This window comes from Trichoplusia ni, chromosome 19, assembly GCF_003590095.1.
Source record: "Trichoplusia ni isolate ovarian cell line Hi5 chromosome 19, tn1, whole genome shotgun sequence".
NCBI lineage: Eukaryota > Metazoa > Arthropoda > Insecta > Lepidoptera > Noctuidae > Trichoplusia > Trichoplusia ni.
Genome location: NC_039496.1, coordinates 3805852 through 3832129, shown reverse-complemented (window position 1 = coordinate 3832129; position 26278 = coordinate 3805852). Strand labels below are relative to the sequence as shown.

The window sequence follows — 26278 nt, the reverse complement described above, 5'->3', positions numbered from 1 at the left end:
ATTTAAATGAAGATATTCAAACAATGTGTACCTCCTGTTTTAGTAGGAATCTAAACATAAATTCACTAATGAATGACCCGGACGGTACCATCAATTATCATGCTAGCGTAAATTAGGTTATTTCCGATCAAAGTCTGTCCGCGAAATTATTGTTCAGCCATTTAACATATTTTATGATAATTTCCCGAGTTATGGGTAAACTCCCCGACCGTGGCAAGGTAGCGGTCGTCTCGGGCTCCAATCGCTGCGAGCGACCGAGAGCAAAGTAGCAAACCAACCAGTCAGCATCACGTGCGCGGACGTGACGGGCGTGTTTTGTGCCGAGCGGACGGATTATTCACGCGCCATTTGACAGTTATGCCGTGTCCTGTAATGACTGTAGTGCATCACAGTGTAACGTAGTGATCGTTGCTGCTAATAAACACGTGAGGAATTTGTCAAAAAAACCCATTTTGGAAAGCGTAAAGTGATAACAGGGAGGCGGGATGCGAGAGGTGAACGCTCGTCACAGCGGCGCTGACTCTCACCGGCTACTATTGTCTAAGTGCCACGGAATCTTGGTCCTTCCCATCGGATTCCATCGATGAAGCATCCGCCTTTCGACGTGGGCTGCACGCGAAATACTTACGTCGGCGATTAGTCACAAAACCTAATGTTTACATAGCGATCCAATGGAAACAGATAAGATAAAAACTTGTCTTTCGATTGTAGATTGTCTTCAGTGTACAAAGTGTTTTTAACGAAATAACTATGCAAATTACGAGCTAGTTTGGCATGCGATTGCTTGATAAATAATTGTTGATGCTAACTGTAAATAACTCGGCACTAGGTAAACGCGCATTGCCAGCAAAAGGTATGAGTGGCCTACTTAAATTGCTATTATTAAAGTGAGTTAATAAACGACGACAAATTCAGTAAATTTTAGCAAAATAATTGCAACTTGTGAAGTTTGATATTTTCGTAAAATTCAAATTAAGGAAAATAAATTTTCCTGTTCGTTTGATTAATATTAATTCTACTAACAAATTAATGAATGTTATCACGTTATTTTTGGGATTTAATGAATGATTTCACATTCCAAAAACTATCTACATTACATATTTGTGTACACGGCTTCCAACGTATTTACTTTCCATTTATTGGTTATTTAATTACAATATTAAAAAGTACACGTGTCGATGATATTCAGTACAGAGAGATAATCTGTTGACGGTAAATAAAACGACACAAACATAAGTGACTGACATCATCTCACAACAATATGGACAATAACAAGCAAGCATTTAATATGAAATATCTCTTAGCTGGCAAGGAGGTTATCTATCAAGTTACGAATAAATATATTCTTAACTTACAATGATTTAATGAGTTCACGCCTACCGAGTCTATAAGTGCATGAAACGTAATAATATACAGCAGCCAAAAAGTGTTGTTTTATTATTCACCTCAAATGTATGTTCATGAGTAATGAATTTCCAAGTATAATAATAAATATCAGTTCGTAAACATCCTTCAAGTAGTGAAGTAATATATATTATAATACAAGTTTTGATTAAATACCAATTTAGCAAGAATTTCAATATAAAAATGAGGTCAGGTCAAAAATCCAGACAAGCATTTTGTGATAACGCTCGATAGAAAAAGAAATCAAAGAGAAGCAATTTATTACGAAGGATTTTTTAACGAATGTTGAATAGATACCATTGATATAAAAAAATCAATATGGGCTTATAATAATGTAAAAAAGCGTCTCATTGTAAATGTACAACTACCAGTTTCAATATGAGCACAAAAACGCTGACGCTGACTACGATTTCATTCGGTGCTGACAAAAGAAAAACAAACAGCGAACTGAACGCGAATCATGTACTTATACAGAATTATTTACTTTTTAAAAGAGAATAGGAAACCCGTCCAGACTCGCGGAAATGATTCATGTCTTGTTTATCCAGAAAAAGGCAAATGTCAGACAACAATACTTTCGCCAAAGTAGGTTGAAGTATACCCGATGAAACGCACCGTGATTAATGGATGTCCAGTGATACGGTAATAAAGAACGGCATAACAGAACTCTGTCGGGGTCTACGCTTTTGTCCTTCATGTATACTTGACCCACTTATTGTGGAAGTATTGCCAAAGGCCGTACGCTCGTCCAAGTTTTAATTTGGCGGATACCAATTTCCGATTGATTGCTAATTTTCTTGCATAGACTTGTTAAGAAACCCTATGTGATGTCTTCACTTCATGCAAACATGTCTGCTTTCTGGGGCATCCATTGTAATTGCCAATGCTGTCTTTTCGGCTTTTTACAACACGAGTTGAACGAATTTTATGTAGCCCACGTCGAAATTCTTAATTAGGATTCGTTGATAAGAGTTACCCAAAGATTAATCAGCAGTTGATCTGATGACTCTTTGTAAACTTAATTAAACCTACGACAGTTATTTTCAGTATAAAAGCCATGTGCGAAGAAGTATAATATAAAATTGCAACAATCTCTACGTTACACTAGCTAGAAATATTTTTGGGACTTGGTTGAAGGAAGGAACACTTTTGGAAGTGTGTGTGCAATGCTGACAAGTACTAGCTGGTGAGTGTGTGTGTGAGTGCGTGCGATGGCGCGGGGTGCCGTGTTATTGTCGACCATCTTGGTGTCAATTTTGTCATTACTGGAGAGTACTTTTGCGCACTACACGCCTACATGGGCCGTCCACGTACCAGAAGGGAAGGACGCCGCCGATGCTGTAGCCAGGGACCATGGGTTCGTCAACCTAGGAGAGGTAAGACTTGTAAAATATCTTTATTTTATTTTACAGCCGCATCGACATTTATTGTTTAACCTTGTACGTTATTTTATTGAGCAATTCGATATTCTTTGACACTAATTTATTTATCACTGCGTTATTGAGTTTATTGCTTTAGTTATAGTCTTAATTAAAATACTTCGTATGATATAAAATGTTGAGAATAATATCTGCATTTGGTTTGATGCTTTTTATTACGTGCTTATGTGAAAACTATGATGTAGTAGCTAGCAATAATCATGATTCACCCAAAGTACACAAACGTGCCGAATATGACGCATTCAGTATAGATTTTCCACTATTTCCTTTTCAAATGTACCGGGAATGCTTTGTTAAGAACTAAAATCCTTAGCGAACTCACATTTACTATTCTGATCAAGGAAATCCGTAGCTGGGTGGTCTTACATAGAATTAGAAACAATTACGGCTGTTTCTAAACGTACATTTCAGTTGAAAGGTGTGTTCTAACTTTAGAGCGGCCATACCTAGGGATTTATAATTCGTATCTAAAACATCTAAAGAGTTTTGTAACTGCTATTTTTTACTGAAAAGTTTCCGATTCAAATGGATGGTCTAAATAAATACCTTTAAATATCCCAATTTTCAACAAAGGCTCTTTCACTTATGACGAAAGGATTCTTCATTACCAGAAGAGCTTTTGGCAAAAACAAAGGATTTAATGGGAGAAAAGTTCAAAGACGAAGAGCAGCACTTGTACATTCCAAAATGTTGTTCGTGTATTCAGGCAAGCCGCATAAGCTAGTATCGTAATAAATACCAATACTTGATAGTTCTTAGCTTTTTCATGTGCAGGTTGGCACCTAGCCCGGATATCGGACCGGTCTTTGTATAGGTAAAGGAGAAACCTAACTTACAGATCCCGTTCAACAACATTATTTAAAATGTACGTTCCCTTTTAAGAAGAAGTTCTTTTCTACTCTAGGATCTTCCAAAACCATAAAAATACTTTTCTTTTCATTTGAATAAATCAATAACCATATGAAATAAATACGTAAGTTAAGAATAACACAGAATGGCTGGACATCGAATTGACCGGGATGGACCCTTAAAATATAATTTTAGGTAAATGCGAAAATCTTAAGTTGCACAGTAACAAACAACGAATACATTCAAGATTCAATTTTTATGTCAATGAAAGAGAACCGGATTCGTGCCCCACTATCCTGCAGTTAAAACGGTCATTGCCAGGTAATGAGTTTACTGGTCTAACCTTGAGTGATTCATTCAAAATTCAAAATCAATGGCCTATTATTCCATTGTTTAAACAACAATTATAACTTTTAGCATTATAGGTTTCGGTTTAATAAGTTGACCAATAGTTGACATTGAAGGAGTTGGCAATTTGGGATACGGTTTTTATTGCAATAATACATTTGAGTCAACAATGATTATGTTTGACCTTTATTTTCTCGCTCTGTAGCGATATAAGGTATTAACTGTCTTAACCTTAATCTTCAAAATCATTATTAGCCACGTGGCGGCAAATTACTTCAGGAGTACGTGAGGGATCATATAACAAATAAACCGCATCGTTAACACTGCACTGAGATAAAATTAGTACGTTATTTCGGAACAAATGTTGCAAACTTATGTGTTGCAACAACAGATTTCAGGAAATGTTCCATTTAGCATCACCGCCCACTACGCCACAATTCACGAGTTTTCAACGTCTTCATAAACACCTTGTTTACTGCGAAGATTAATTGCTAAATAAGTAGGTATGCGAACACTAAAACCTTTTTCTTTGTTATTGGATTAAAATGTATGGATGCTGTTACAAAAGTATAACTCTTAAAATCCTCGGATTCTTATTCGAATTAAATATTTAATATTTAATGTTGAATTTATGAATAAATTTCTTTTAAATCTTATATTCTAAACATTCTCAATTTGTGAATTCTTTGCTCCAATGTTTGCAAGTATAATTCGTGCTTAAAAGCTTTGATCTCTTAAATCTTAGAGAAATGCGATGTTTTCAACCATTAACAGTTGTAATAATAATAACGTCCTAAATCTTTAAGTGATCGTGGGTATTGAGATAGATAATTCAAAGAGATTCGTAAAATCTTACATCTTTTAGAACTATGCTCCACGTTTAGAAAGCACTCGTGTGCGAAGTGAGGGGGACAAAAATAAACAGGAAATTTAAGTAAGCGCAGTTATTTATTTAAAGCGACAACTTCATTTGGAATTTCATCTACTTATGGCCATCTATTTTTATGTCCGAGACGTTCGTCTTTAAATATAAACATCTCTAAAGGCATGAAAGAAGCGAAAGAACGTAAATCTTTGCTCGAATTAGATTATTAAGTAAATACATTCAAGGAATACGCAGGATCGTATGGCTTAAAATACTCCTTTTACGGCAATTACTTTCCCTCAGAGTTGTTCAACATTAGGACGTATATTAAAGCAAAATTTGTATGCTGATACGTATACTAAAGAATTGTATTGAAACAGAATGTCAAAACGACGTCAGTTGGAAGTATAAAAGCTTTGAGGTACACTGAGCTATGGACAAAAGGAAGCTGTCACCCGAGCCATCGCTTGCATGGATCCGATAACAAAATGCTGTCGTTGGTCCCAGACCTATATGACGTCACGAACGTTCAGAGATAAATACTGATTACGTCATACACATGTATTGACAGTCTGCGCGAAATGTGTCTCACTCTTAGTAAGTTTAATGGTTGCCGAAATTTCTGAGATAAAGTACCATTAGATTGTAGCAGGATGTTAGTCTTTGTTATGTCTGCCTTGCTTGAGCGATCAAGCGTGGATCGTTAGCGAGTACATGTGGCACATAACGCAAGATTTTGGGACTTCATTTATCATCGGCAAGATCTAAGGTTTTAAAGTTCTAGTATTTTTGGTGCAAATCCTTGTCTATTAAAATCGACTGCTTCTTATTTTGCGTAAAGTTGTTTTGCCACATAGTAGTTTCCATCCCAGGTTTGGATTGTCACAATTTCGTCAAACGAATTTAGATAATAAAGAAGTCTGAGTTTGGAACTGTGTTAAGAACAACCTCATAGTTTAAAAAAATACACTAGAAGATTGGTATTTACACGGAGCAAACGCCAGCAATTCTAGCAAACCAAACTAAAACTGAGGTTACCGTTGTCTTGAAATTTGACCTGGAAGTAATATTTTTTTTACTTTGGGCATCTAATGTACTCATACTGCATGTCAGGCATATTTTGTTCTATTTAGAAAAGAATGAAATTCTTGAAGGAAGGATCGTCTTAAACCTCATATAATGTTGAGTTGGTTAGTATAATACTCAGTTATTACTTAGTTACACACTTGTGTTACATACAAATATAACGATAAACGTCTCGAGTGGTTAAGATTGGTCACTACTTATGACGATTGCCAAGTAGTATTTCTTATCTACGTTCGATCGGTTTGCGCGGAAATTGTCGGTACAAGCAATCATCGACCTCTTCATTTATTACGCCTATAACAGTATTTAAATATATAAACTTATCAGAAAAATATAACCCAATTGTGGCCAAAAATCAAAGGAAATGATTTTTTGGCTAAAATTTTGATACATCGTCTTTATAAGTAGGTATAATAGATTTCCGGTTTATACGGTAGATAAATTAAGAAATAGACGGGGATAATAAGCGCATTCAATTAATTTTAGATTTATACCACGATAGTTACATTCATTATAACTCTGTTTTCTTTGTCATGTATGCCAAATATACGTTCAATCGAACAAGTTTCATTTTTAGTTCAAATTCAAACAGCTGTTCTAGAAACAAGTATTGATAGAATCATACAGGTAGTTCTAGCTATAGATCGCGGTGATGGAGCTGCGTTTGTATTGTTCGGCTGGCAGACGAGATGCGACAGACAGCCCTGATGTGTACATACCTATGTTTATCGTCATGTGCTACTATTTGCGTCCTACAACTGAAATACTCGAACACAAAAGCTTTATACACAGTAAAATGGAATATGTTTTCTTTATCTCAAAAGTGAATTATAAAATGATGTTTAATATATTTCAGCATTTATTTTCTCATGATCTGCAGATATATTTCTTGAATGCGTTAGTTATTTGTTTCATTAGGAATACTTTACTTATGGTGCATACTTTGAGTGAAATGTATGCTTACATTAAGGAGATACTCCCTTAATGGGCTGACTGTAAACTATTTAGAGAGGACAGATTTATTCGAGTTTGCAGTGAGAAAGATTCGAGTAATTTTGGAGCGATGGTACCCTTCTTGTCTCGTGCAGTGTTTACATTAATCGCAATACTTGGTAGCTGTTTCCTGAAAGACGTATTCTGTGAGGTGACTGTGTATTGGGATACAAAGATCTGTACTGTCTTTAGATGTTAATGTAAACATTGTGGCCTGACAAGCAGAGGTCGAAATAAACAACTTTGGATTCTAATTTTGTGTCATACGTCATACGAAATGCAGTTTAATTTTCGAATAAGGACGGAAAGGCCAATAAAAATGTTAAGAAAAAAATGAGTTAATTTATAAGTGTTTACGTTCAATAACTCTTTACATTTACGATGCCCTATTCCTTTGGTGCACAGCTGCGGGAAAAACGTGCACTCATCAAGTGTCGGACGGTTGCCAAAATGCGTTGGCGCCGACTGACGGCAACATGTTCAGCACAAGCCGCGGAAACGAGCCGGTGCCTTTATTGTGCAAGTCATTCACTCCGGCGCCTTTAAATACTTTTAGTTAATTAGGATGCGAGTGTCAACGCTCTCGCCGATTTAATGTTTGACAAGCTGTAAAACCATTCATAAACTATATTTATAAATAGACTCGACGTCCTGCAGCGCGTATTGCACAAATAATGCTACTAAAATCGTGCATTATTTACTAATAATAAGACGAAAAGTGATAAGCGCACAACGTAATACGAACCAATAAGATGCGAGATAAAAATTGTGCCAGTAGTAGCGACTAGAGCCAAACATTTACTCACACACAGAAAAAGCGTAAACACGCGCATGCTCAGTATTAATGAGTTTTCTAGCGGTTTTATGGGCAAAACTAGAACAAAACACACAAGACTCCGATGGCTGATAAATCGCTGACCTAACTACGAATAGTTCAAGGGGATTGTAAAATTCAAAAAGCAATTGTGAAAGATTTTCAAACAATGAGCGCTGGTACGGAATGAGATTTGGTTTTCTTTCGAATCTATTCTGCAGTCGAATGCGGGGTGAGGACGGGCGGGTGTCACGAATGCCTTTTGTAAGGGGCAATCGTCGTTGCCTTAAACGTTCTCCCCAGCCGGAGGGTAGGGGAGGCACGAGGCGGAGGGGCATCTGCTTTTGTGTGTCTACGGCTTTATCTCCGACCAGCCACAAACACAGTCTACAATACCGGGCCCGGCCTCTGCTAAACCGATTGCATTAACTCCACTAAGAAATAACTGCTTTGCTACGACTCACAAAAGACATTGCGACAAACCAAAAGTTTCTTTTGGTTTCTATTAGAACCTCTGAAGCTAATTCAATTTAAAACGAATCATTCATAGCCATTGACGAAGATAAACCAGGAAGTGAGTTAATTGAATTTTCAATATTTGCGTCAGTGACAAGACAATAAACAAATGGAAGTTGAAATTGTTATTGATCCAGTTGTGGCCAAATTACTTGCACTTGAGTTGTTATTAAAACTTCTTAGTATTCATTATTTGAATAAACTAAGGACAGAAGGACGTTATTTAGTATTTGAGATAATCTTTTACTATGATTGATGTGGGTTTGCCGTTTGCACATTCAATCGGAAAGGCTAAGCCCCAGATTTATATAGATTAATGGTGTTAAAATTCAATTTAGACAGAATAGGGTCGCTAGAATAATCTTTTATAATTGAATAATGTATTTAATTCACTATTGGATGGAGATTAGATGGATTATTATTTTAGAAGCTATCCCAATTTACGTAGGTTAATATTTTCATACTGTTTAACTTTTTCATAGGACTGGATTAACTAATAACCTTGATTTTAACAGTGGTAAATGCAATCTGTAACATGTGTAGTGAAAAACAGAGGGAAGAATTTGTTTTTATTGAAGAATTTTTATCTAAATTAGTTTAGTTATTATTCAAAGCACTGCTAATTATGATACTTTAGTAACACCTATATGAATTCTAGCGTGCAATTGATGAAGATCAAAAACTTTTAACATTCGTTCACGTGATAACTAATCTAACTAGTTCCTCTGTTTCCAAGTGTCGTTTTAACCTAGAACAGGTAGGGAACTCAAATAAAATTAGTGTTTGAACCGTTTTTGGTTAAACTTAATTCAAATACGTATGTCGTACAAACTGTTTCGCTTTTATATTAGCACACCTCTAATGAAGGCAACCGCTGATTGCTTCATTAGATGTTTCGCCATGTCACTTGTTTTAGTGCCTATTTCTAGGTTATCTTATAGAAGTACTTTTATTTGAAATGATGGAGAAATAATATAATTGTTCCGTGAAAAAAGTACCGTTAAAAAGAAGTCTGTTTGAGTGTTTCGTATGACATTTAAAAATAAAAGAAATGAGTCTATGGTTTGCTGAAATGAGTTTCATATGCTATACGTAATTGTTACCTATCATTCGACAGGTGTTCAAATTTTGAGTTGACTTCTAGGATTCAGCTGAATTCTTGTATAACGTCACGTGAGATAATTATAATGCACTGCATGGTATAGAGATTATTCGATCAATGTTAGATAAACTAAGCACAATTGTAATGTAAGAATACGAAATAAACGATAATAAAACGTTGCCTATGTTTAGAATCATGTGTAGCATCACAAAGCAGGTAAGGTAACCTACCAATCTTTGATAAAAACAATTCTCTGGTCTTTTATCAAAAAAGAGTAAGCTACAGACTTTGTATTCGGTAAGGTCTGGTTTCAAATTTATCTTGGCTCCGTTGACCCGGTAAATTGTAGTCTTAACTTGAGGGAACCATTTATTTGCGTTTAGTCTTGATACTAGGCTTGTCTTATATTATGCAAACGAGTTTTCATTCGGTCCCTGGATTTAGGACGAAAATGGGAACCTTCAAACAAATCTATCAAACGAGTCGAATCGGAGAGGTTCGATAAACGTTTTCCACATTCTTTTCGTAATTTTAGATTATGTTGTTGACGTATAAAGTGATTGACTGTCTTTTGTCAGACTAACGATATTGTTCAATAGATTCGTTCGAATTGTATTCAAGCTTGTCTGATCTCGTATCTTGTAGATAAGATATTGATATCAATCGCATAACTCAAGTAGGTACTACATGTATTACATATTTGCCGAAATTCTTTCTTTCTTTGGTGACAATGGAAGATTGAAATGTCTGCTTTGTTAGAAGACAGATTGGTACTTAATGTAACAAATGCTTGGGTTTTTTTTCTATAAGTTCCTGATGACAAGTAAGAATTAGGATTAAACAAACGTTTTGACAATATATCAATGGCAATGTACCTTAAATCATTATATAGATAGCATTTTCACAGAACATCCGTTAGAACAAAACGATTGTTTGCATTTTAAATACATTAACTTGTCGTTAAAAGTTTTAATTAGCTCACGGTTCGGCTTTATTTTATTTGTTACGAAGCTAAAGTTTTTTTTTATCCGTGCTAACGATGTTTTTAGTAACTAACTAATCCCCACTAAATTATTCTAATTAGGTAAGTATATTTTTATTTTCAAATTTGTAATATTCTGTTCAACATTTACCCAAAACAAATGTAACCCGAAACATACCGTGAATAGCATTTATGATTTACGAACTATAAATTAAACCATCAGAAACTTAAAAGGATGCTGGAGTCCTAATAGATGGAATCATCATCTTATTTTATTGTTAAACAATACAAAACAATCGAAACGAACGTGAGCAATAAAAAGCTAGTCGTGTTGTCAGTATGTTAGGGGAGCGATTACAAGTCGATAATAAGGTGGTCGGACATTCGGACGGGATGAAAAAACTTGTACCTGCCGTTGTCCTAATGAAGGTCGATGTTGGGAACAGACAAATTATTACCTTCGGCGGATGTTGAGTCATACATTACAAAGGTAATCAGTAAATGGCAGGCCATTTGAGAACTATTCGCCTTTTTTTGCTTCTTTTGTTTTTACTGCAAAATTGACAACCTTTTGTGGCTGTAATTTCGCTAGCTATAACTATACCTGTCTTGGCTAAAGGCGTAACGAAGCAGGTAGATATTATGTAGTAGGTACCTATTATATAGTATTCCATTGAACGTTTTGCTCTTCTTTCTTTTGTTTTACTGATAGCCCTAGCTGGTACTGCTGGTAACTTGACCTAGGCGTTTGTAAACTTCTATACGTACTTTTAACACTAATATTTTGACAATCTCAGGTCTTCAGGCTTGGTCGGAAAGCGATGTTAGTATTAATAAAATATACCACTCAATTTTTCTTCTAAAATTACACTGCCCGATCCATCTGGGACAATTATGATTCCCTTTTCCTTTTTTTTTTAAATTAGACTATCTTACAATTCCAAACGCAGCTGGAACTGGACGGTGTATGTAATAAAGTATTTTCTGAAAAAAAAAATGTTTATTTTATTTCATTGAAACTTGAACGTCAAAAAGTTAGTTAGCTTTGATTAGAATCGTGACTAAATTTTAACTTGAAGTAAGATTATATCTACCTTTTTATAATTACGGCAAAAATTACAACTCCAAACAGCTTATTTATGATGTTCACATTTATCATGCTAAACTAAGCTTTCGTATTCATGCGTAATAATGCTCAATTACGTATTAATTATGGATTAAGTTAAGTATTTTTTATCTCCGGGTTTATGAGTATGGTAATTAATTATACGTACGTGGGGATTTTTTGTTGGTATAAAGGATTAGGGGCCGGTGCGTGGTCCCATGCGCTCGCGGTAGGTCGCACGCCGACATAATAATAAGTCCATTTGAAACAATCTGCCTTCATCTTTTATTTGCCTTCGTCCGTTGCGGCCGTCTCGGTCCTTTTCTTCTTTTTAGTTGCCTCCCGCATTTTATTTTATACGATTTTTATCAGTACACTACGTCCTGCGGTTTAATTTGGCTCGAATGCGGCACTTCTAGTTTTGTACTTGTTTCGTTAATGAGTTATTATGTATGTTCGCTGGAGTTCTCTTTGGAGTAAGTTGTTTGCTATCTACTGTGTTTAAAAATGAAATAAATTACAAGACAGCCTGTGGAGGTATTTAGGAACAATATTTGTAACAAACTTCAGACTATTGAGCACAGTGACCTGACTCAGGTACGTAGTACTACTTCTCTCTCCACATTTCAGAATCGATTTGATCAACACTATTTTATCTTCTATATTTAAATTGTGTATATCTTCATTCATGTAGTTTCCATATTTTGTTGCATGTTTTGATATTTAAATTTATCCTACTACTATTATAAAGGCGAAAGTTTGTAAGTATGGATGTATGGATGTTTGTTACTCTTTCACGTAAAAACTACTGAATGGATTTGAATGAAACTTTACCACAATATAGCTTATACAGCAGAATAACACATATGCTACAATTTTTGAGGTTTCTAATGTGAGGTCGTAAAAACACATTTTTTGCGCTTACATTGCAAACGCTGACTAAATCCTACAAGATAGATAGAAGGCAGATAGATAGATAGAAGGCAGGTATCAATTATAACTTATAACTTATATCTTCTATCCACGCGGACGAAGTCGCGGGCAACAGCTAGTTATTATATAATTCTGTTACTTGTAAACTAATCTCTACTGGCAGATCGGTTTAAGAAATAAGCAGTACCTTTGTCCTCAGAAGTCACCTAATTCCGAATATTTTTACTATTACTATTGCATGTGTACAAAATTGATAAATATATGATTAAATCTATTCGTCTCTTCAAGACATATACCCATGAGTAGGTAATAAGATACTTACGTATTTTTCAAAATATTTGGAACGGTCCAAAGAACTAATTAATTCAAGGCACGTACTTTAAAATATTAATTAACGAATTTATCTAAACTCACACCTCATTATAAAGCTTGTATGAATCCAGACATTAATTAAAACACGTAGTTTGCATATTTTGCGATGGGAAATTAATTAAACTTTTGATGAAAGTTAAAAGTGGGTGCGTCACAAAGGTTGCATGGTTCTGGGTTTAGAATTATCTTGATTACAGCTGAAATCACCGTGAACAATTAATTACGGAGGTAGTATAGGGTGCTAACTTGATAAATAGGGACCGTCTAATTTGCAATCCGAAGGATTCCTTTTTGTAAATTATATTGCTCTGGGTTACTCTTGACTGGTATGAATTATCTTAGTTTAATTAACCAATTTGAAAACCGTAATTGTAACAACATATCGCCAATTATTTATAAGCCAAAGATTTTGTTAAATTTGCTTGAGATTAAAATTTTTATCTCCATGTTTTACTTTTCTTGTTTCGTAAAAAATGTCTGCTAAAATATTTAATCATCTTATGTTTATATATTTTTTTCATAACTTAATGAAAAATCAAATTCCGCGTAGCCGAGTGACGTGAAATTAAAATAATTTTGTTTATCTTATACATAGCATGAATAAAAGAAAATTACGATAATCGAGATTAATATTAATGTGTATAAGATCAGAGCCTTCTTTATTAGAAAATAATATTGATAAATTATGTAGGTACGTTTCGTCGTAACAAACGAAGTAATGAAATATTAGAAGCAAATTGAATTTCCTTAGACTGAACCTGAGATACGTTGTTATTTTAGATTACTGGACGTAGTTGAGAGACAATGGTCGTTTCTCAGAGCAGTGGAATAACAAGAAAAGCCGACGGCTTTAGATATGGATGCATTTCTAGCTTCAAATACCTTGTGAAGCGTTTGTTCAGGCTTTAACTTTAAACCCAGAATTATTCAAGACGCGACCCGTAAAATGTCGCATTAATCACAAAAACTGGTTAAGTGCGAGTTTGGTACGCCACACTAAAGGTTCAGTATGAATAGGCAAAACAATTTGACCATTGCTTAACCCCGATTTTTATTTAGATTAATTCTTGTTATAGACAACAGATATACATTGTCTGAGAAAAAAACATCCATCAAGTAATAACTTTTTATGAGATACAGCCTGGTGACACACTGCTGGATTGACCGCCAGACAGACAGTGGGGCCTAAGTGATAGGATTCCGTGTTTACCCTTTAAATTCTGAACCCTAAATAAGAGTTCTGGTTCAAAATACGCTAAGAAATATGCGTGGTTTACGAGATTCGCAACTGCGGACAATGTGTATTAAATATTTGCATGAAAATTATTTTTAGTTGCGATTTTATTTAGATTGTGTTTTGACACTCCAATTTATTTTAGCTTAGTCGCTGAAATGTTGACTGCCGATGTGTTTTCGTACGTGTCATCATAAAATATGACTTGCAGCCAAATTGGAGGATTGCTGACGTTAATAAATGATTGCTCTTTATACCGATGCAATAGGTTGGTAAGAAGAGTACGAAGATTAATAATATTAAAACGCAAGACATATTAAGTATCTATTTCAGAAATGATCAATATTCGGCATTTTGACGCTTTTGAATCACATAAACCATATAAAAAAAAACATTCTTGTATAAAAACAAATTCCACCCGCAGTTAGGATTTCAATCTTTCTATGATTGTATCGTGGGGGGTTTCACAAGCTTTCAAACCACATTCACAATATAAACATCCATCATAAATCAAGATCTGACTTCAACATAATATATTATGTAGTTTAAATACTTATTGTTTTATACAGCGTGTGGTATTTGTCGTATTTGACGTGCGATGCGTGCGTGCGACAGACCCGTTGTCTATTAACCTGCGGTGCCGTTAATTAATCTGTACTTTATGCTCTATGCTCCTCGTAACTTGGAGTGGTTCAACTGGGATGTTCGTAATGACTTTACCAGTACGTATGTTATTGAATTGAATGGTTATTTACGAATTAAGAACTATAAGATATCGATTTCTCTTTTGAGCAAATGTCAATAGCTTACCGCGATAAAGACATGTCTCTACTGAGTTTTGTCTTATAGCGATCAAGCAAACAAGCTTAAATTCATTCGAGACTAAAGATAAAATACATACCGGCCATTCAGGAATTCAAACCCTGCACTTAAAAATACAAAAATTTAAAAGTAGTTGTCCCACAGAACACTAAAAAAAGCAAGCACTTAATATGTACTAGAGAGCTATCAACCCGTCTGAAAATTCCAAACGCCTACCGCAGAAACAGTTTCCAACTAATATCTCCTATTCCAGATTGTTAATCAGTGTCACTATACAATCTGGTCCATACAATGTAGACACTGACAGATTCATGACAGATCGTTCTATCAACGCATTGCCGGATCCGGTTCCTGTGGTAAATAGATTAATTCCGAACTGAGTAACTTATTGGATTCCTGACGGAGGAGTTTGCTAACTGAATCGGTGTATGTTATGTCTGTGGTATTTTGAACATAGTTTTATAGTGGCGGGTTTTATGGAAATGCGCTATTTTAATGGTAAGTTTTGTGAGGAGATTAAAAAAATAATGACGCTGACACGCATCAGCTCGTGATTGCTCTTGCGTCCGTAAGGACTTCGGTTAGGTCCGAAATTATTCAATGGCAATATTGATTAATACACATAAGTTAACCGATGCAGCAATTAATATTGGGCATATACTTGTCCTTTTTTGTTCTGTTAAAGTCTATTTTTTGTAAAAGTATTTATCCCAGTTTTATTAAGCGAGCTACAAGAAGGTATTTGGTAAAGGAAAATATAAATTACCTCCATAGTTTTCACATCAAAGAATCTTTTCATAAGACGAAGGAAGTCTATGAGGCTAATTTCTGGTGAAAAAGGAACCTAAACGAAAAGTTCCTCAAGTACTCAGTTAACATTCAAAATGCTCTTCAAAAGTCTACAACAAAGATTTTTATTGATCGCAAACATTGACAGAATTCAACAAGAATTATGTCATTTTTTGTTAGTGAGCTGTAAACACGATTTTCGAGTTTAACATATCATTAAGTGTAAGGCTTAGATCTCAGACAGCCACGTTCCTATATATTAAATAGAATTTTAATCTCTGCGAATATGAAACGTGTTAACGACAAGTCTAATATTAATCTCCAGGCGTATGATAAAGTAAGTAAATAGTTTTATGCTCGAATATAATATTTAAGACTCGCGTTACGTAACGGCTTGGCGCGTACATTTATTTTATGTATGTATCAAATGTGAGAACACTAAACTTTTTAGAGGCTCAGATATCTTTGTACAATCAGTTAGGTACTGAAGTGAACACATTATCAGATTTAATCGTTCTCTAATCAAATAAATAATTAAGTATCAAGACTTTTAAGTAGGTACCTTCAAGATTTTGCCTGTGATTTTGAAGCAAAAATAAATATCGATTAAAAACTGAAAAACCATACCCTTCTTCTGACGCAGTAGGTGTAAAAGTAGCTTTTCAGTCAATCCAGGGTGCCAGCTTATTCCATACATACAAGATAGCAATCAGCTTAGACTGAGTTTTTTCATCGACTTTCATTAATCACAATATCAAATATCACCAAAATCGTAATTAGGTTTTAGCCATAAGTGACAAACAGACAAACGAACTTGCAAATGTAAGTTATGTAAGTAAGTTTAAGATATTAATATGGATATTCGTCTAGACATTCATGTTCCGTAATTGAATCTCGTTGCTAAGCAACGGAATACTTCAGTGGCCCTAATCATGTGTGGTGGTCTAAATTCCATCAATATATGATTAGATATTGGGTCGGGTTTAACAGGCCAGGGTAACATAACTTTATACGATATTTATGAAGGATATTTCAATAAGGATTAACATGGATTGTGATCTTAAATACGGATTACCAAAGAAAGACTGGGATAATTAATATTTGTTTTAAGTTCAAAGGACAACTTTTAGCACAAACGTAGTATTATTTCTGGCAAAATTTTCTCTAACCTCAAAAAAAATATACCAAACTTATAAAGATTCTATGCTCTAAGAATTTTCTGTTCTTATATTTGAGTTTATAATGCAAATGAAAACGAAATATCTTTTTTTTTGTAAACTACAAAGTGGATAATTCTTAAGAAAATATATCATAAAGATTTAATATAAAGAGATTATTTAGATCTAATAACGTACAGGTTGGAGATCAAAGGCAAATCCAATCATTTACTTATTGCGGCATTTAAAGAAGAAAAATAAGTATTATTTACTTTCTTATGTATAAAAAGAAGTCCTCTATTCATAATTTATGTTTTTGAAATAAAAAAAAATATTTATCAAATATATAATGCTGAAAAGAAATTAAAATATATTTTTATTAAATGGTTTTTTACGTTATGTACGTTTATCACGCTTTATGACTTTCACTTTCAGATTTATGTGCGTAAATAACAGCAAAAATATAACTGAAAACTTTCTATTAATTGTTATTTGCCTCGTATAAATACAGCTTTTAAAAAGAGGTTTCATTTCTTATTAATTAGTTACATCTAACCTAAGTTAAACCTTAATGACTGTTAGGTGTGAAAGAACGACTTAACTATGAATGCTAATAGAAAATTGACATAGTAGTAGACCCAGGACTCATAAGGTATTGGGAAGCACTTGTCCTCGAGAGGGAAAGATGGAAAGAGGAGTGGGAGGCCTTTGCCCAGAGGTGGAACAATATGGGTTTATAGTAACACTAGCTGTTGCTCGCGACTTCGTCCCCGTGGGTAGAAGATATAAGTTATGATTTATATCTGCCCTGTTTTTTTCACATTTTCCATTGTATCTTCGCTGCTATTAGTCGCGGCGTGATGGTTTATAGCCTAAAGCCTTCCTTGATGAATGGTCTATTCAACACAAAAATAATTTTTCAATTTGGACCCGTAGTTCCTGAGATTAGCGCGTACAAACAAACAAACTCTCCAGCTTTATATATTAGTATAGATTAAAAACAATAGAAAATTGTCTCTTGATATAGCTCAGAAATCTGTTCGAAAGGCAGTAAGTAAGTTTTAACTCACAAGAACGTAAGACAAAAGAATATACATAATAATAATAAAATTGTAGAAAAGTAAAAACTGTACATTGAATATTTTTAAAAAAGAATAATTGCAGGGTGGTCTACGAACGATTCCGATGCCGAAAATATAATTTTTAGAATTTTTGTCTGTTTGTCTGTTTGTCTGTTTGTCTGTATGTATGTCCGGAAAGATCTCGGAAAGTACTGGATAGATTTGATTCATATTTTCAGAGAATATCAACAAGAGGTCCGGTCAACATACTTTTTACTTATTATCTCGCTTTTCGTTACAGGGAGTGAGCAAGAGCCTTTTATATCTATAAACAAATATCAAATTATCTCATAAACTACTGAATATATTTCGTTCAAATTTTGCATGAACCTTATCGTAGACATGATACAACAAATATACAAAAACCATAACGCTACTATGCAGGGGGCATGAGCAATAAAGTTTTAAATATTTGGACTCACCCGTAACATCGTTTAATACAATTATGAGGTGTATTTTCACCCCATTCAGTAGTAGGCAGCACGGTCATCAATTTACACAAAAAACATCACGCTATTTATCTTAAGACTTTTGGCAGAGCAATAATAGGATTTTTCTAAAATAAATCATTTTCACAAAATTAGTGATTTCATTCTCTTTCAAGTCTGATATGGGCCTACTGCGACTATTTCACAAGTAAAATAAAAGAAACATAAACTATTACGTTTTTTTATGCAATTGTTACCGTAATCGGTACATTCTTGAAAGAAAGGAACTTAAATTATTTTTATTTTTATTGATGTACTAAAATGACTCAAGTTCAAATGTGGAATGCCGTGATAGATTTTGTATTTATTTACGATAGGAGTATATACCTATGTCTTCAAGATCAAAACATTCGTAGTGACACTCAACCCAAAGTTGCATGTAGTTCACATTGATCTCATCTATAAATATGCAACAATACTGAACGACACAGTTAATTATTACCTTGGTTCATCTGTAACAACTAGCAACAAAAATATAAACATTCAAACAAAAAAAAGCCTTTCAAACAATGAAATAATGTTTTCTTAAATTTGCAACATTACATAGGCCAAAAGTATTTCGGATAAAAAAGCCCAGAAAACTTGCATAAAACTGCATAATAGGTATGCAATGTGAAAGATCTGTACGACCAAACCTATCAATGAATAAGAGCGTACGCTAGACGGTTTTTGACATTATGTATCTATTGACAGAACAATGTTTACTGATACCTGGGATTTTTCAACATTTTAACGATTTGATCAGTCTACATCCGCCATTACAGAGACCGCACACGTGGTCATCATCATTCCTCTGCCCTTATCCCAATTATTTTATTTGGGGTCGGCGCAACATGTCATCTTCTTCCACACCTTCCTGTCGGCCGTCATCTCACAAGAAACACTCTTTACAGCCATATCGTCTTTCACACAATCCATCCATCGTTTCTTTGGTCGTCCTCTTCCCCTATATCCATCCACATTCATGCTTAACGCCTTCCTTACCACATGATTTTCATTCCTCCGCATAACATGCCCATACCGGCCGGTTACCACGTAGTTTCTCTGTAACCGGTGCCACTTTCAAACTTCCCCTTATATTCTCATTTATTACTCTATCCGCTCTCGTAACACCACACGTGGTCCTTCCAAGAAATCCTTTAACAATTTGTTGTAATCTCTACTTATTTAAAATTTTCTTCTTTCGTAGCCTGGTAAAAACAGGGGAAGGAACGAGACTGAATGAGTTTCTGAGATCCCAAAGCTAAGCCGACGAGGATTAGGAACATATTTTTGGAAATTTCCCCAATAAGGCTGATAATAGCGTGTAGCTATCAGCACTTACATCCGTCATACAATGTCTGGAAAATTCATTTTGGCTGTCGGTATAGACAGCGTAACCTCATAACTAACCTCATGTAGTCTTTATTTAAGTTCCATTTATGCAGTAGGGATGACGGTAGGTATTTTACTTCAATGATCGTCAGGTAGGTTAACGAATAAAATACGTAATTTTTCTTTGTAAATTGGTACAGTAAATAGAACTCATGCACATGAAGTCACTTTTATGTTCATACTAGCTGTTGCCCGCGACTTCATCCCCGTGGGTAGAAGATATAAGTTATGATTTATACCTGCCCTGTTTTTTTTACATTTTCCATTGTATCTTCGCTCCTATTAGTCGCAGCGTGATGGTTTATAGCCTAAAGCCTTCCTCGATAAATGGTTTATTCAACACAAAAATATTTTTTCAATTTGGACAATTTCAAACAAACAAACTCTTCAGCTTTATAAATTAGTATAGATATAGATTTTGCTTTGTCGTAACATCACAAATTACACATATCCTATACTTTAGATTTTTGTCATTGTCAATTTAAAAAAAGGGTTGTCTGATAGTTTTTTTATTATCACACTATTTATTTATCAGCAATTTAAAGGCAAATCATGATCAAAACACCAGGGGGTCAAGATAACACGTTTCCCACCTTTTTTATTTTAGAAATAGTCCAAATGTTTGTGAGGAAGATCAGTTTTAATATTAAGAGGGCAATCAAACGTGTTTCAGGAAACCGGTTATCTGGGCGCAGTTTTGCAAAATCTTATATCTTATGACACTATGTAAAATCCACAGTTACCGAGCCTGACTCTCACTTCACCAGCTCCGTCCACAAAAATAATTTGACATCTTCTTTATATCGTCAGAAAACATCGTGTGTGAAAATAATAACTGTCTGGCTATCACTAATCCAATTTTATGATAGGTACCTCATAATCACTGTCATAATCCGTCTAGCAATTTCACGTTCTCGACGTGCTCGAAAATCATAACCCACCAAGGGTTTTCCAATTAAAAAATGGAAAACCCTCGAAAGTAAAACATTTTTTGGCAGAAGTGTTATTATTTTTTACTTGCAACCCCCCCATTTTTAAACGGCTCGATTTGTCAAACATGTCTAAACGAACACTTGCACATAATTCACGTTTAAATTAAAATAGTTCAATTTGTTCGAAAGCTATGATGTCACAGACAGACAGGCAGGCAGATATGTCAAAGTTATAGACCTCTTTTTGGGATTAAATAAGAAAAAGTCATTAAAACAGCTGTGAAATATTTGACACCAGGATAGTATCGTAAACGATGAAATGTGTTTGATTTAAACATTTGATAGTCTTTGGGCCGCTCAAGATTACTTATAATTTAGAAATAAAAAAGGAAGTTTAAAATGTTTCATTTTCAATATTGCATTACATTTTTGCGATGATCGTTATTGTTAAACTTCTTAGTTTTTCATATCTTGAAAATCACGCAGACAAAGTCGCGGGCAACAGCTAGTACATAATAATAATTTCGTCTTAAATATTCATGAGTTTAAAATGAAAAGCGAGTCAACAAACTATTCTATATAAAATTTAATAAACGCCTCCACCCTGACTCGTGGTATGCATTAAGTATACTCCCAGACGTCACCTAAAACAACAACGGAATTAATTAATCTCGTTAATTTCGTCCCGTTGCAATAGAGGTTTTTATCATAATTATGAAAGCACTTGCGAATGCACGTTTATTAGGGTTTCGTACCCAAACGGTGTACACCATTATTTAGGCTCTACTGTCTATCTGTCTGTTTCTCATGGCTTCGGCCATATCTCATGAATCGTGATAGCTGGAGAGTTGAGATTTTCATAGATATTGTAACTTACATAATGTGTGATCATCTGTTACTATAACAATAAAATAATAATTTAATATCCATGGAAAGTAATTGTTATGGTCATGAATTTGACTGGTGACCTATTTTTATAAATGTTTTCTTTATCCTTTTTGTACTCAACCCATAGTGTCGGAACCCGACTCGTACTTGGCCGGTTTAATTTAAACTTTAAATCATTTTATTTTGAGCTAAATGTGGCGCTGTGGGTTGAGTTTCATTTACATTTTAATTAGTTATCATATCTACGACACGCGTGTTTTAAGTTAATTAATAACCTAAAACTATTTTGGGAGAGTATAAAGAGAAAGAGAGAGTAAGAGAATAAAAAAAAATGGACTTAAGGTTCCTCAATATTAGCCTTCCGTTCTTACTTGTGTGGATGGACCCATGAAAAGTATTCTTCTTTAGATACTAATTTATTGTCCTGTAAAAATTTTGCCAATAAAATCCATCAGATTTCTCATAAGTCTTAGTATCTATAACCTATTACTTAAACTTTCCGAAAGTAATTTAAAAATTAGAAGTTTTTAACTCGTCAACAACAAAATTAGGATAAAGTGTTAGTTGGTAAACGCACGACCGCTCAGTAACAAGGGCTGTCAGTTTATACGTCAAACAAGATAAAGTTTCCCAACTGGGAAAGGATCACAAAGGCTTGTTTCAAATTCAAACTCGTAACACAAAATTAGATTAAACCTTCCGAAGTCTTTTTTAGATTTTGAGTGAACCCGACCCGACGCCATCTCGTCTGTATCATCATTTCATTTCACTACATACCTAACTATTGAAGGCAGTTATAGCCAAAATTACTACGAATTTATTTTATCAAATTGAAAGAGAAACAAAGCAATAATTGTTTGATATAGTTTCATCATTCTGACCTTTAAATATGCGGCTTTATCTACGTTTTGGGTCATGATCATTAATTATAAACTTATCACAGATTTTAATTGCGCTTGCGTGTATTTCAAACGGTTATTACTAGAATTATTTTAGAGCATATGATTTATTTTCGAAAGAAATTAGAGCATTTTTCTAATATTTATATTCATACTTTTTATTTTAAATAGTCCTATGATGAAGTAATGAACTAACTAGTAATTTTCTCTTTCATCGATCGATAAGTACAGCACGTATATATTATAAGACTCAAAGTCCGTTTTATTGATGTCCGTTATAATTCTCATTTCTTAAAAGCGTTGATACTTGAAGGGAACCAGAGACGTGCAGGATCATAACACTGTTACCTATTGCGGTGAACTAACGAAGTGCTCTCAAGTGTCGTCAAAGGACGCCAAGGCAGCTATGGCAAGGTAACGTGGCCTTTTCGACCGTCCCGTAGAGGGCACTCCCTGCGAACGAGCTCCTTCCCCGCGACGAAATGTATACAAACCGTAGCTTGCAATTTATTTCAAATACACATCTGATTTCGACCGTGTACGTCAGATTTTATCAAACCAAATCTCAGGAGATAACTCTAATCTTTGTTGAAACTACTTATTGTCGCGAATTAAGAAATGCCAAGGTTTTAGCTGAGTTAGCTTTTACAGCTCACTGAATGTCTCAAATCGTGTTAGACCTTTTAACGTAGTCACGCTGTAAAGATATGATTAGTGAAACTTTTGAACGACGCGACAAAGTTATGACTTGCGAAAAATGCTTTTTTATTGAACGCAAAGTCGATTCGAATCGTTTCAGTGGAGCGTGTAAATTGGAAGCTTGATATCGGTAGTTTTGAGTAAGTTGTTAGCTGGCAATCAACTAATACTGGGGCTATTCCCAAATGGCGAAATGCGAACGTTCGATCGAAGCGGGAAGAGCCAACAAAAATAATAACAATAATTTTTCAATCCTTGTTCTATTTTTCTAATAGCATTTGGGAGTTCTTGGGCACAGCGGTAATTTACGCAGATGAGGTAGAAAAAAATAAATAGCCGAGTTTCTGCTTGGTTTTTGCTGGATGATAATTTCACGGTCACCCAGAGGTCGTATTAGCCCCGCAAAACATTGCTTAATTTGCTGCCTAAATTGGTAGCGCTAATTAGGAGATGACATTTAATTAAAACATTTTTTGCTGCCTTGGGAATAGACTAAACGGGCACACAGCAATCGGCGTTGTAATTGAGAATTATGAATTTTTTTGAACAAGTTGTATTTTGCCTTAAAGCAATGTCCGTAGCTTATACTATAAATGAATTCGTGATGTCCACAATAGTTATCAGTGAAGGCCTAACATACTTATACTAGGTACATACTTTTACCGCGCTGTGGAAGGTTGAGAGGTGTGTCGAGTTCCTTGGATTGGAGTGGACTCAAAGTAGTACCTACTATACTTTTCCCTTGCACCAGAGGCCATGAGCACGCAATGCAAACCACCGCGATTCAGAACTGACAGACTATAGATATAGGCATTAAGTATCTGTATAATTCAACAGATTTCAAATCGTAGCGGAGTTGTAGAGTTTTAGAGGCCTATACTGGTTCCATTTTTACTTGTTTAGTAGTGTGGTGTAATGTTACTAGTAGTTCTAGCCTAATAATAAATTCTAAGGTTGTTTAATGAAGTCTAAGTGTACCTGCGTCCTGTATCGGTCGGTAGGCCAGCCGGTAATCACCAGCGGACCGGGATTTTAGGGTTCCAACTTTATGTTGCCAATTAATCTCGATTTACTGGCGTCCTGTCCTTAATAGTCCGCTAGAGTATATGAACCAATGCATCTATATTACCGACTTTATATTGCTTCGCCATTCGTTAGCTCTTGGCTTGTAGGTCACGTGGTCGAATGATATATGCTGCTGCTGTTTGCCTCTATATAGTTCCGATTATGACGGTTTAAAATCGTTTAGGCATCGTTTAAACAAAATCGATCACGAAATGTTAAACATTCAACCGTTTCAATAAAACAAATTCTCCAAGAGCTGTCGATCGCAAAAACAAACGATTACCTGTCCGTTCGACCGAAATAACTCGTTTTGGATCAAATTAAAATGCAGTAAAAATGTTCCTCGCAATACGATTCGAAGCTCCCAATAACCCGCAGATATTATAGTTCCCTGTTTCTCAATATGAAGACTTATTCCAACCCGGCTTGACACATGAATATGATAATCCCTGAGTATATCCAAAATCACAGGTGGTAAGAACTCGACGTTACCGCAAACGCAATATTCTATAACGCCTCCGATATGACAGAATTTTCGAGTAGTATGTAGTGACACAGCCATGTACGAGGATTATTATGTATAAACGCGGCCACCTGTGAATGTTTAGTGAGGGGAGCCGATATTATGAGACAATAGACTTAGTCTGCATTTGCGTTTTATGTCGTTTTTATTGTTCATCTTTCCGAGAAATGTGGTTAGAATGACGTCAGACCAACGCTTCCACATGTATTAGTGCCTCGTAAAGAAATTATTACAACCTAATAAATGTTGAAAAATGATGGTAAATTGAAAATACAGAATTAGAGAGAAAAAAATACTTCGAGCTTAAATCTGTTAAGCCTTAAGGTAATACCTACGCAATTATATTGATGCAAATTATATTTAGGCTAATAAAAGTAAACGGCCCAACGCTGACCCAAATTACATCGGACGAGTATAATTTCGGGCATCTGCTTAAAATGGACATTGTCATTTTCCCCTTGAATCTTGTATACGGGAATATTAAGAAATAAGCCAGAAAGGTAAAGACGTTGCCTTTTTTTAATTTGCATATTAACTAAGACTGTTCTGTTGAAGCCTATTAAGATTTTGGTCTAGCAGTTTTTTAAGGAACGGTGGTGTTAAGGAGTTTAGTACTTGTGTCGCGGTAGATTTCACAATCAGTTATTTCACATGCACAAAGCCACCCACACTCAGGATAAGCATTCGTGGATAGACACAAATGCTTGTCCTATACGTCCTTATTCCTCGGTTATTCGTGAAGTCAGCCTTAGATTTAGAAACGTAATCTTTTCTGTATTTTTCGTTTGATATTATCGTGTTGTCGGCCTCGTTTCTGGAGCGATTGTCGCGAGATGATGAATGATGTTCGGTGGGATGTCCCGAGCACTTTTTTACTCTTTGTGTAGTGTTCAACTCGAGGCCACCTTCCTTGATCGTCTTTTTATGACTCCGTAATTTTATTATTGTTATTCAGATTGTTGAAAACGCTTGTCAGCTCTCGTCTATTGAGACTTCAAAGGTTTGAGATTCGATATCGCTTTTTTATAGGGATGTTAATATTGTATTTCAGTTTTTTGGGACACGACATTTTTTTTCACTTTGAAGTCGTTTTCGTCTCATAAATCTAAGAATCTTCAGAACTTTCCAAATGTTGACATGGGCATTGTAATGAAGACAAGATTGCTTTGTAGTGTTTGGGTCGAGTGATTTTAAGAAAGCAAGTAATTTTTGTTAATAAAACTCTTACTTATATGTATGCCAATGAAAATGGCGATCTTACTTGAACTAAACTAATTGTAATTTTTAGAAAGTACCTTAAGTTAAGAAGTTTAATAAAAGTGTACTAGAAACTTTTCGTATTTCACACGTACTGAACAAAAGCCGTTCAAGAATGACTTGATAAAAATCTTACTGTTAGATGCATGAGTCAGAAACATAATGGCCATCACTTAATGCACTGGATTGACATTCTCAGTAATCTGTAAACAAAAAACTACA

At 34.9% G+C, this 26278-nt stretch overlaps 1 protein-coding gene across 1 annotated transcript in view; it reads left to right on the top strand.

Moving 5' to 3' along the window:
* Positions 1–262: 262 nt before the first annotated feature.
* Positions 263–26278, top strand: part of LOC113503415 (furin-like protease 1) — a gene marked incomplete at its 3' end in the record, with an annotated part of 160866 nt that continues 134850 nt past the window's right edge. The window contains 2 exon segments of the mRNA XM_026885363.1: positions 263–494; positions 2452–2780. Of these exon segments, the coding sequence (XP_026741164.1) occupies positions 2616–2780 (165 nt within the window).